The 13,856-nt window shown below is 30.4% G+C and overlaps 1 protein-coding gene across 1 annotated transcript in view; it reads left to right on the plus strand.

Annotated features, from left to right (window-relative positions):
- The first annotated feature begins 812 nt into the window (after positions 1-812).
- Spt-I (serine palmitoyltransferase subunit I) overlaps positions 813-13,856 on the plus strand; it is a 40,508-nt gene continuing 27,464 nt past the window's right edge. The window contains 1 exon segment of the mRNA XM_067284362.1: positions 813-980. Coding sequence (XP_067140463.1) covers positions 933-980 — 48 coding nt within the window. The 5' untranslated portion in view covers positions 813-932.

Consider the following 13,856-nt stretch of genomic DNA (forward strand, 5'->3'; position numbering starts at 1 on the left):
AAAAAAAATTCAGCAACGAGTTGCGTAACTTTCCCGTCAAAAAAGTTTAAAATTGTGTATAACGCCATCTGTTACGAGACACGTTTATTTTTTTAAACTTTTAAATTATTATTATAAAATGGCACAAGGCTTAACTTTGAGGATAAAGACGAGTTTTATTTTTTAAAAAAAGTGTTTATTTCTCGACGTTTGAAAGCACCCCGAGTCCAAAAATGTAAAAGTCTAGGCGTTGACCGTTCGCCATACTTTCCCTGTTATATATATATATATATATATATATACACAGAAATATATATAGCACCAGGAAAGTAAAATTTACACTTCAAAATACGATTTGTGGCGTAAGATAATAATTTATGTTAATTAAAAATCAAAAGTATTTTGCAATTGTAAACAGTGTTTTCCTCAGTAAACTCGTTTCGAATGCCGATAACTTATCGCACTGATAAAGCGGGATGTGATAACTCGAAGCAGTAAATCACGTACGAAATTGTGTAAGAAGAGGAATTTTAAAAACAATCGGATATAACGTACAGCTTTTTTTAAAAAAAATTAAATTGATTGATCTGCCATTTTTACATTTAAGACAACGTAAAACATGGCGCCCATGTTATAAGTTTTAAAAAATTTTCGTACCATTTAAAACAAATTAACGTATATTAATACTGTAAATAATATTTAAGACGTTATTAAATAACATTAATTATAATTTATCGCCCATTTTATTTTCCGATAATTGTTTCTTATTTTTTAAATTAAAGACATAAATAAACACTTATTCATTAAGTCATCATCCGACAGATGTCGCCAATTATATCAATAAAGATGGTGAGAGACGGTTCAGTCACATGGGAGTGGTTGAGTTGAGAAGAAAGAATATAGCACTTTAACGTGTTTGTATATTTAAAAACTTTATAATTTACTATTAAAACATGGAAACGACGTGGGAATTGTATGAAATGTTTCAAGCCTTGTTACAGGTATTTATTACAAAAATTAAATTAATTTCTCCCATTATATATTATTAATAATTGCAATTTGTTTACACATTACACGAACATAAAGGAATTTAATACATAAATTTATGTAAAAAGTGATTTAAGGAGAAATATTTAATGTATCTTTGAAAATATTTAAAAAATTTTAAGTATTCTGCAATAAATTATGATGATAAATTTAATGTGGAAAAGGCTTGATCAATATTTCAAATATAAACAGTTGAGATGATGATTAAACAGCTGAAATCTTTATATTTAATGTACACAAGATGATTTTAAATAGTTTTTTTTTAATCATTCAATAATATAAAATGTAATGTTTGCAGTTTATACATGATAACTTGTTGATTTTTCTGTGATAAATAATAATAATTTTAAAAATATTTACATTAAATTATGTAAAACAGTCTAATTAAATGTGCCGAATAAGTTTTTCCGCTTTTAATTTTACAATACGAGTTGTAAATCGTGTAAAATCGGTTGTATTGTCGTCGTAATTCTGGAAAATCTTTTTCTTTAAATTTCTTTTCGGAAAGAAATAATCGAGGTGCGGCAAAGTGTTTTACGGTATTAAAACTTTCCGTGTAACTAAATTACGGGATGTTTTAAATGCTGATTTTTACACGTAAACAGCTGTTACGTTACACTTGTACTACATATTTCCTCTGCAACGTTTAGCTATTGTGAATTTCATTAAAATTATACGTGTCGTGTTAATCTTGTTGTCGTATCGTTAAATCAAATGACTAAGCTATTGGTTAAAAATCTGTCGTCAAATATGTGAAATTAATCATTAAAACTATTTAAAATAGTCTCGATAATCTTTAATAATTGCTTTATATAAAGATTAATGATACCGATTTATATAACCGATGGTAAATAACAGATAAAATTCCTTTCACTTTCTTACAAAAAAATTTTTTTTTATTAATACTTTATGAACAATAATTGAATCAACAAGTGGGCTAGATTACCCTTCAGGCTGTTGATCTGTACTATAAATGCTATAGGTAAAAAAAACACTTGGTAGTAAATCAAAATTAAATTTTATAATAATAATTTATTAAATATATTTTTTTTATTTCAGGAATTTTATATGTACAAATAAAAAAATAGCTTACTTTTTTTTTATTATAAACATTTCTTTTTTCCACTAAAACTCCAAAATGTATTAGTTATGCCATTTGAACTTTGTTTTTGCAATAGATTACCACCTACGGGTAACATTTTCGCTAATTATTATGCATTTGAATTATATATTTACGTAATTAATTATACGCGGCAACTCTTTACTTTCGTCTTAACTACCCGATACGTCGCAATAACACACCTCCGATTGCAGTCATTAGTGATTTTATAATTATTATTACCAAATTTTAGCCCTACGACGTACGGCTATCGGAGGTGTGCTCTTTACTTTCATAATTATTATATTTGCCATCCTCCTTATCTTTTCCGGATAGAGTAAATCTTTTATCTTAGTTTGATACTTATTTTTAAAAAAAATAATAATCACTTTAATGAATTTTAAATAAAATACTAAATTTTTCAAACTCAAAAACTATAGCTTTAGCTAGATTTAAATAAAAAGCATTCATGACAATTATAACACAAGTCATTCTGTGATGTTGAGTAATAAAGTAAAAATTCAAATATGTTTATTGTATTATTATTATTACTGAAATAGGTTTTTCAATAATTGAGTATTAATAAATATTAATTATATTTTATGATATAATTAAAAACATAATTAATTGAATAATAAATATTAGTGTAGACATTTATAAGAGAATTTTCTAACTTAATAATCTGTATCCTTTATTTCTGAATTTTTATATTTTAATCGGATTATATATATATATAGATGAACATTGATGCTTTCACCACTCGGATCGCTTGATCTAAAAATAAACATAAATTAGATTTCAATCGCCGGGTTAAGCAATGCAAAAAAATTCTCTCAATCTAATTTAAAATATGTTAATTAGAAAAATGGTCTGTAATTTTTGGTGTATTTAAAAATAAAAGCATTTAATTTCGACATTTCCGAGATTGACAAGAATCCAAAGTGCTCGAATTATGTTTCTCTTTCTAAGATTTTTTTAAATTTTATGTTCCATTTAAGACAAAGACATCTATTGATCTGTTTTAAAATGCATTTCAAATATTTATGTACAATTAATTTTTCATTTTAAAAGAAGTTTAAATTAATTTCTTTGTCGTCACTTTTTCTTAAATTTTTATGCGGTAAATATTTGTTCTGAATGTTTCGTTCTAACGTTCATTTTGTAAAACAATGCCACGCATCTTAATTTGTAACAGTTTTCTGTTTAATGGTTATAGTATTCTTGCTGTGAAGATTATTTAATGCGCTCAAAAACATTTGCCGGATTGATAGTATTGTTTGTCTGATTAATTTATTATCCGGTTTGCTCGGTTAACTTGTTAGTAAATGTATTTTGATGAAACGTTATACTATAATTTATAGATAAATAACAAAATACAACTTGAATAAATTACATTTTAATTAGGTTACACTTAATGTATTTTTTATTAAAGGTTTTAAAACTTTTCTCGGATTTGTTTTTATGGATTCTTCATATTAATTAAATAAATACATATAAAGTATGTCCTATGTTAAGTCGTATAAACTAACAGCTTGAGTCATGCAAACAGTCTTTATATATATATAATTTCAAAGGAGCATTGTGACAATGATTGCTGCTCTCTGCCCTTTTTTTGTGAAGGGCAGCTTTGAAATTTTAAATTAATCGTAGAGAAAAATGCATATTTTTTAATTTTATGGTAGATAAGAGACTTTATTTAAAGCATCTCTTTATGATGTATCCAGTGGTGATATTCGAAATATTTAACAAGGGGTTCGCTAGCAGAAAATTTTTCCCTGACAATCACCGACAAACGAAATGGAAGCTTTGGCTAGAAATAAATACAATACCTTTTCTTGCAACCATATATCTAACAATCAGTGGCGTATTTAGAACGTAACGAGCCATGGGAGAAGGCCAGGTAACAATAGTATTTTAGAGCTGTCAACCTTTTTTTTTTTTTTTTTTTTAAGGCAGAGAAATTCTTTACCGCAATATGGCGCTTCTAGGAATAGGCACATGTCATCATCTCTCGAGATATATTATACTTTTTCTTTTGCTGTCCATAGCCCAACACGTGTTCCACAGCCATCTTGTATTGTCTCACGCGCATGGCATTCTTGGATCTCTCTTATGACTGGATCTACTTTCAAGAACACTCTTGAATTGATTGCAATTAAACCTCGATTGAAACGGTCGAGAGAGATCGCACCAAGACATACTCCCTGACCTTGCTCACAATCTAGATTGAAATGCTCGGTGCAAACGGGGTATAAGGCCCTAGTTTAGTAGTATTACAGAGTATAATACGTATATTTTAATATATTTTTTTAAAAAAAACAAACCCACTGAGAAATGTTCCGTGTGTTTAACAAGGTTCGGGAAACTGAAAATTTTAACAACGGGTTCGGCCGAACCTGTGCAAACCCGCTGAATATCACCACTGGATGTATCTATTAAGAGTTACAGACAGACAAGTGAGTTGACTGAAACTGTTGATCAGATGTTACTGATGAGAATGCAATTATTACACTGTTTTTGTTTGTATTAAATATTCAACAATTCAAACATTTATTCTTTTTACAAAACTATTTAACTCTGTGTATTTCGGTGGTCATTCAAGCACGGCCTTCTCGTATTCTCTGTTTTGTGTCTTGTCTTGTAGTAGATGGTAGAAATGTCATTTTCACCTTGACCCATAAAAAGTAATTTAGTGATTGGGTGAACATGGAAATGTTTGATCAAGTCCTCCACTGTGACCTAATTCTTGGTTTAATAGCATACTTGCATCTCTAGTAAAATGTGGACTACCCTCTTGCTGAAACCATATTTCTTCTTATTTAGTAGTAGGTCTTTTATAATCTATTGCATGATTGGAGGGGAAGGGACTGAACAATTTGAATCAACTCAAGGCTTCAACTATCCATAATTTTTAATAGACATGTGACTGTATAATCTATGCTCATTGCAGTTTGTAACTGGTCACTGGTTGCGAGTCAGGAACTTAAGAGTTCAGGAAGAATGTGTCATATGGCAGTGGCTCCAAGCACATAATATGTGCTTGCAGTTCTGCAGCATTATATTATAATGTTGCAGAACTTCAGAATACTTTACTTTCAATTTCTACAGTGTTATTGTAATGTTCTTTAAAAGTTTGACTGAGAGTTAAACACAACTAATGACCAATAAGGAAATGCATGATTTATAAGCATAATATCCTACTAGTCAGGATTCCTTAATTTCATTTTGCAAATAATTGAGTCATTTTAATGTCAGCATGAATTAGCTGAAATATTGGACTCAGACAACCAGATCAAGAAAGAACTAAGTACAGAGAAGGTCAATGAACCAGAATAATGTCTCCAATGTCTTGACAATTAAAGAAACATTCCTTGACATAATTTGCTATTACCTTATGCATCCTAGTTTCTACTGTCACCAGTAAAAGTACCTTCAGTTCCTTAAAAAGAATAAAGTCAAGACATCGCACAACTACGACAAAAAGAAGTGCGAAATTTAATATTGGATGTGATTGTAGTGATAAATTGAAATGAAATCTCCTTTTTTATAGTTGACAAATTTAGGAAGCGTGACACTTGGAGGGTCTTTCCTTTCTGTAAATACAGTTTCATTTTCTTCTGTGTAACAAGAATAACTTTTTAAGATAAAATAAACCATTGAAGTGAGTTATAATTAATTTGCCATTCTCATATTAGTGTAGAGAGTTTGCAAATTACTGGTATGTTCACTTTTTATTGCTTCAGTGATGATTGTGATTGGAAAAAACTTTTAGCGTATATGGAAAACTGAGTTTGTAGGGTGCCATGCTTTCAAAGGCTAATTCTCAGAGTGTGGTGTTGGCCTTTGGAGTAATCCCACATTTTGAAGGCCAAACTAATGCAAAATTAATCATGTGTCACTCCTGTAGATGATCCTGCAATAGTTATGATTACTAATTAAATTAAAATGATGGTTAATGTTACCTTAGATAGCTAAGATGGTGGCTCGTCTCTAATTCCAGCAAGGAAACAGTGGGACGCACGTTCTAACCTAACCTAACCTAACCTAACCTAACCTATTCTAATAATTTGGTTGCTAATAATTATGGTAATTTATTACAATAGGTTAGGTTAGGTTAGAACGTGCGTCCCACTGTTTCCTTGCTGGAATTAGAGACGAACTGCCATCTTGGCTACCTAAGGTAACATTAACCGAAACGATTTTATACATCATAACAGTTATAATGTAAACTTTATAAAAGGTTATTTTAGACACCACTAACTCACAACTTGTAATAAGAATGGCCGAAGAGGGACAGATCGACTGTCCGAAATGCATACCATTGTTACAATAAATAACCGGTGTTCGTTCATCTCTGTGATTTCTCCTATTACATCAATAATTTGTAATAAGACTTCCTGAGAGCGAAAACCTAGTGTTCACATATTCAGTTAGTGATAGAAGGACAAAAAGTACATCGCCAATTCTGCTCATAAGTTTAGTAAGGCTTATTGTAATTGTAAAATAATTCAAATTTATAGCTATTTCTATATATTTTTTTTGTATTCTACATTGTAAAATTTGTAACAAAGATAAAACTTCTGTTAGTGTTTTATTGCTTATAATTGATTGCTTATAAATGCTAAAATATGTAGTAGTAATTCAATGCCCTATGGCCCTGTGAACAAAATATTAGCAAACTGATTTAAAGAAGCTCGAAACTTTAGCCATGTTTCCCATACAGCTATGTAGATTAATACAAACCATCTATAGGTGTTATGATTAATAATTTAGCATAATTTGCATAAGGAAACTTATATGCTTTAATGGCAATGATTTCAATAGCTCAATGTATAAGAAAATGGAAAAGAAAAGTGATTTTATTCCTTACCGAAAAGGGGTTAATATAAAACAAACATGCTGCTGGCAAAACAGTAAAAGAAATAGCAGAAATCAACTGAAGATCAGTGTATCAAGATTTAAAGAGGACAGCACATTAATCAAAAACTTGAAAAAAAAAATTCGGGGAGGTTCAGAAAAAACAACAGACAATAGCATCATGTTTCTGTGCCAAGTTGTTTTCTTCCTATAACAACCGATTTAATGGGAGTCTTTGGAATTAGTCCGACCCATTTGGTTATTTCGGCATAATTATCATTACATTACTTTCTGTCGTAATGTAGATAGAAGACGTACATCAGTTTTATCAGTAGTTTTTCAATTGATAATTTTGGAGGTTTTGTAATCTAAAAAAGAGAAACTCTAAGAAATATTGATATTTTCCTTTTTGAAGTTAAAGGGTGGAATGCTTTGGATTTCTAACATTTTTTTTTTAATAGGCTTTACAAAAGAAGAGAGAGTTCAAGAATTTTGTGAAAAATAATTTTATTCTTTTTATCAGAACGTGTACCTTTACGAATTACGTAAAGAAAAACTAAACATTCGTCGAGCTCGAGAGCAAGTTTGTGATGTATTTTCTGCTCCAATAAAGCATTTTTAAAATGTACAGTAGATTTTGTAATCTAAAAGTTTGATTTTAAAATATTCGAAAAATTAAAAGTTTTTTGTAAACTTTTTCTAGTATAAGTAGTCATATTCAATTTTCATTTGACTTAGTTAATTCAGATGCGTAACACGTCGGAGTAAGAAAAGTTTTTTTCTGTGTCGGGAGAATGTACTTTTTTTTTATTAGATAACATCAAAGCATTGTTCAGAATACAATTGCAGCAGAAATAATTGTTATTGACGACCTTTCATAAATAACAATTATTTCTGCTACAAATCATCTGATTACTCATTAAAATTATTTAAGAACTTTGGATGATGTAAAAAATAAAATAAAATGGATAGTAATATCTCAATTTTATCACATTTTTTGCTAAAATTACATAAAAATTTGCCTAATAAAATTTAATTTTAAAACATTGGTTAAGAAATTTAAAAATTATTCATTTTATTTGTCATGTTTAATATCTAGTGGCACAATATTCACAGAACAAATTTAAAAATTAACCCAGTAAATTAATAAGACAAAATCCAAAATATTACGAATTTCATACTTATTCGGGTTAATGGCGGCACATTAAAACACCGGTAACGAGATCTAGTATAGTAAACTCGAATCCTAAGTTGGTGTGAAAACACTAAATAAATTTGCTGTAAAATTTACAGGGATAAACAGATATACTGTGTGACCGCAATTGGATTTATCGAAGCTGAAAGCATCATATAAAAAGCACCCCCTAATGAACAGTGTAGTTGCAAGATTAAAAAGTTATGATAAGAATAAAGCAAACTGTTGGTTGGCATTAAAGTTGTTTACTTGCAAAGTATTTAATTAAAAAGAATACTTTCGACATTACAAAATGTCATTTTCGGCATACCTCAAGGGTGGCAAACATTTTTGAGCTCGTGTGCCTTATAGTAAGCACGCTTAGCCGTAGAGAAGTTTGAGTGCCGAAGTTTTTAGACCCGGAAAAATGATATTTAAATAAACATGTAAAAAAGCCGATTGAAAAATGGACGATCGTATGATAAACCGAAAGGACGATTGAAAAAGACAGACGATAAATCAAATTCGTATGATACATTACCTGCCAGATGATTTCTCCTTGCGTGCCACAGGTTTTCCACCCCCGGCATATACCATTCAAATTACACTCGACCGAAGATGACATTTTGTAATATCGAAAGTATTCGTATTTAATTAAATATTTTGCAAGTATGCAACTTCAATGTCGACAGACAGTTTGCTTTATTCTTTTTCTAAATTTTGGCATCGTAAAGAGCATATTTATAAAAAGTCATAGATAGAATCCTATAATAGTAAGTGCATTGTCTATTGAAGGAAGATAAGGCTTATTGTAAATTGAAAATCTGCACGTTCCGTTCGGTGTCGTCACCACTGCCGAAATTTTGGCAGACGTACCGAAATGTATTTTTTACTGTATGTTCAAATAAAGTTTAAGTGTTTTGTTGTTGTTTCAATCATAATAAACTTAGCAAATTTTTATTCCCTTTAGTGGTTGTCCTCAAATAACACCCAATTCAAGAAGTAATAGTTACGAGTAGAGCAGTATGGTTTAGAGCTGAGGTGATTTATTAGTGAGTTGTTTATTTAAATGAATCCATAAAAAAGGATTACCAGAATATATTCCTATTGTAAACGACTCATTGACTATATGAGTCACAAGTGTAAATATTCCAATTGTGAATGTTTCGATTTAAATTTTTAGTAAATTTAATGGAAAAATGAATTGGAAAAATTTATAAAAATAATTAAACTCGTCTTATAATAAATTTTTTTTTTTTTCAAGGAAGACCTTATATAAATATTTATTGATTTTTCTGGTCGAACTATGCAATTACGTAAAGTTTGATTGTTATTTGAAAATACTTCAGAACAAATTCTAAGGATTTTATGAAATTATATAGTCTACAATCACTTTTTATATTATTAATTACAGTAGAGCATCGATTATCCGACTCAGTTGGGGACTGAGGTTGGTCAGATAACCGAAAAGTATGAAAAAATACATTATTAGTATAGTATATTAGTATATCCCATGTAATAAGCACATTAGTATATCGCTATTAACCTACTTTGCGTTGAATTTTCATCGATGTTAAGCCTAACAAATTTTTTTAAAAATAATAATCATCGTTAAATTATTTCTTTATTTTGCACAAAATAAATACAGAAATAAAGAAAAAATAGAAAATTAAGCCCAGTTTAAATACTGGTTTCCCTTTCATGGTCGAGCCAGTGTTTCCAGCTAAGACACTCAAAAATTTAATAAAAATAATATTAAAGTAGCCAAGACATAGCCAAATATTGCAGCGCCACATCACTAGCAGACATTTGAATTTGACAACTAGAACGCGGTCGGTTAACCGATGCGACAGTCAATTGGGGGTCGGATAATCGATGCTCTACTGTATTATAAAATGGCAAAAAGCTTAATATTGAGGGTAGAGACAAGTTTTATAAAAAAAATTGTAAATGCTAATAACGACTAAAATCTTCATTAGGTCTGACCCCACTTGGAATATGATAAATGATCCCCCCTCTAACTTTTTCCTCCCTTTTGACCTCTAACCATTAAAATTTAATATCATCAATCCCCCAGTACACAAATTTTGCTGAGAAATTTCAGAAATTTTTGACAAAAGGCATGGGAGTTAAGCTTCAAAATGGGTGAAGAAAATTGTTTCTCCCACACACAAACATCCATATATAAAGAAACAAGCCCCGTTTTGCATTTTTTTTTGACATTTCAAGGTCCTCGAATCCAAAAATGAAAAACCTTCGAAGGAAGGATCATTTTTGACTTTGCTATATTTTTCCTCTGTTATATATAACAGCTAAGAAAGTAGTAGCAATCTTAAGTAGCAAATAACAATTGTAGTTTGTAAGAGAATCAAGGTGTCAAAGTTCAGAAAATTATTTATTTGAATAACTAAGGAATCAGTTCATTTGTTCGAAAAGTATCACCACCTCTACACTGGTTCATTCCTCTATTTAGTGATTTGCCTGTTTGGAAATTCATTTATCCATCAAAATGCCAGGAAAATGCATGTTTAATGAAACTTGGAGCATTTGTCAAGAGTATAAAGGACGGATCGCTCTCGTTTCTAATAACGAACAAAAGGTATAACTAATTTCTTACATATTCTGCACAATATCTGATGAGAGACAACCTGGAATGTGTTACCATCAGACAAGTATATACCTATCTTGTCTCTCTAATCTGCCTTATTTAGTGAAAAATGATGGTAAATCTGTTTTAATAAGTCGGAACAACTGGCGTTAGTAAATTTAAAATCCAATATCTTTAGTTCTACCCGGTATATGGATGATATTTTGATTATTTGGAGAACTAAACCTGATACAGGGGAGGTGTTAGACAGTTTTTTAACAACAACAGCTATGGACTAACACTAGAATTAGATCAGGAAAGTTACATGGAGGTTAATTACTTGGACATCAAGATTCGATGGGCAAATAGAAATATAACCACGATGATTTAATAATTCTCTAATGGAGTTTGACTGATCCCCATTGATGATTAGAAAATTTTTTCTGGCAAATAAAGAATATTTGTTTTCTTCTTTTTACTCATTTGAAGTTTTGTTTGCAAGAATAATAAGATTTAATTAGACGAAATAAGTTTGAAGCAGCACGATTGTTATGAGAATAATGCAGGAGTTTTGTATTGTTCCTTACAATAGTTAGATAAATGTCCATTCTCTAATTGACACGTATGCTTTAATTTTTTACAATACATTTTAGTTTGTGCAGGTTTAATTTTAAACCTTATTTTATGCTGTTTTCCATTATGTTTAGGAATAGATGATATATTGATACAGTAAGTCAAGAACTGTCTGTTTTATTATAGAAGAAAATGTTAAACTGATTAAGATAAAAGTTAATGGCCTAAATCTAAAAGATATTTTCAAAAACAATAATAATAAAAAAGCCATTCTTGGGACAAGACTGTCTTGGAGAGTGCGAGCAACGCATGCGCAAATCTCGCACTCACGCCTGTTTGTAGAAACAGTCTCACCATTTTGTATTTTATTTTGATCCAGTTCTCGGTTCCCAGACTACCTACAAGTCTGGTTTTTTTGTGTGTGCATGATTTGGGCACCAAATATTTTGTGCCAAATTGCAACTACTGACATGTACAGTACTCCTTCATACCTCTAAGGTGTCCAGCCATTGACAGCGGTGCGATTTTAGAGACGAGACATTGTCTTGTCAAAATGTTTACATCTGTCTTTTGTTGAAGAAGTAATTTCTTATCAGAAATAATGATTTAAATTAATCACAAATCTGACAATAAAAATAAACTTTATGGTATGAGACCATTTGCTTATTTGTTAAATACTGACCAGTTATAAGCTTCATTTATATTTATTCCTTCTATAATTATAACATAAAACTTTAATGTGATTTAGTTCTAACCTGAAATAGTCTTTCAGAATATTGGTTCATCAGAATCTGAGGATATAAGTGCTTAAAAATTTTTTCAGTCTACAAATTTCTTAATTTTACTTTCCTGGATGTTATATATTAATATAAAACAGAGAAAAAGTATGGCAGTTGGTTAAATATTTAAGTTTTCGGACTCCGAAACCGTGAAACCTTGAGAAATGCACAGAAAGTTGGGAGTGTTTTCTACATGTATGGATGCTAGTGTGTATGTATGTGGCATGATTTTGTTCACCCACTTAAGCTTAATAACAACTCCTGTTCTCTTTGTTGAAAATTTCTGAAATTTTGTAGGGAGATTTGTGTATTAAGAGGCATTAATGCAATTAAATTTTTGATGGTTAAAAGTCAAGGAGGAGATAGAGGGGGAATCCTGTCATATCTCGAGTGGGTTTGGACTTAAAAGAAGATTTTACTCATTATTAGTATTTGCAATTTTTTATAAAATCCATTTCTAACTTCAAAATTAACAAGATTTTCTTTTCCTCCTCTTACTTATATGCTTAAATTCAGCGAGTAATCTCGTCTGATCTGAGGTCGAGCGTCCCGACTGAACCCCCCTGCCTTTTGACTTTCGAAGGCCCACCCGTTTACCTCGAAGCGGTTTCACGTACTCTTGAACTCTCTCTTCAAAGTTTTTTTCAACTTTCCCTCACGGTACTTGTTTGCTATCGGTGTGATGGCCGTATTTAGTCTTAGGTGGAGTTTACCACCTGCTTAGGAATGCACTCTCAAACAACCTGACTCTTGAGAGGTCGAATCCCAAAGATTCGACCTCTCAAGAACAAGATTTTTCCGACAATAATTATTCGGAGGATTCCTTGTTACAGATGGTGTTGGTCCCAACTTGGGCATTGCCAAAGTAGCCGTCGCAGTGCTGTAGCGGTTACAAAAATATCACCCTGGGCACAGCTTTAACTTTTTAGCTGGGAAAGCCACACAATGCATTGCTGGATATTTTAAGAAAGAAAAGAAGTTGGAATCTTGTAATTATATGTATTTGCATTGATAGTCCCAGCTTGACTGTGCAATGTTTTATTTAAACCCAACCCAGTATAACTTCAATAATATTTTGTTAATAAAATCAAAACTAAAGATGACCTTCAGAATTTTCAAGAATTTTACTTTTGACATTAGAAGTTTCTAAATTTCTCTAACAAATTTCAAATAGCTGGTATGAAATGAATACCGACCGCTCTGGAATCATCTGGAATTTGTTTATGCCAGTATCCATGTGATATAATCTGGTAGTTGTTTGGCTTTACAAACTTATTGGAATTTGAGATGTTTATTTGTTCGATACTGAATATTTAGAATATGTTAGAGAAATTTTCAAAAAGCTTCTAATTAAAGAAAACCAGTTTCCATTTCACAACGACATCACGATTTTCATCTATTTTCTTCATTTTTTAAACTGTATGCTTTAAAAATTTTCAGATTTCAACACATTAGACAAAATTACTTGCATTGCAATTGATATATTTAGACCTTCTGCTAAGAGTTCTAAAATTCATTAAACATAAAATAAGCTCTCTTTACTGTTAAAGATCATAATTGACTTAAGACATATTTGTTTACATAAATTTTAATTGCAAGTACTTTTGGTAATTAGGTGAATGAACAGAAATAGTTTTGATTTTTATTAAAATTGAAACCATTTTGTTTAGGTTTTGTGATCTTTATTTCCTGTAAAAACATTTTAAGTTTGATTTATATTCTTTGCTGTATCTGTTGTTCCAAATTTGCACCAATTTAATT

This window comes from Centruroides vittatus, unplaced genomic scaffold (genome assembly GCF_030686945.1).
Source record: "Centruroides vittatus isolate TY-2023 unplaced genomic scaffold, ASM3068694v2 scaffold_1172, whole genome shotgun sequence".
Classification (NCBI taxonomy): Eukaryota; Metazoa; Arthropoda; class Arachnida; order Scorpiones; family Buthidae; genus Centruroides; species Centruroides vittatus.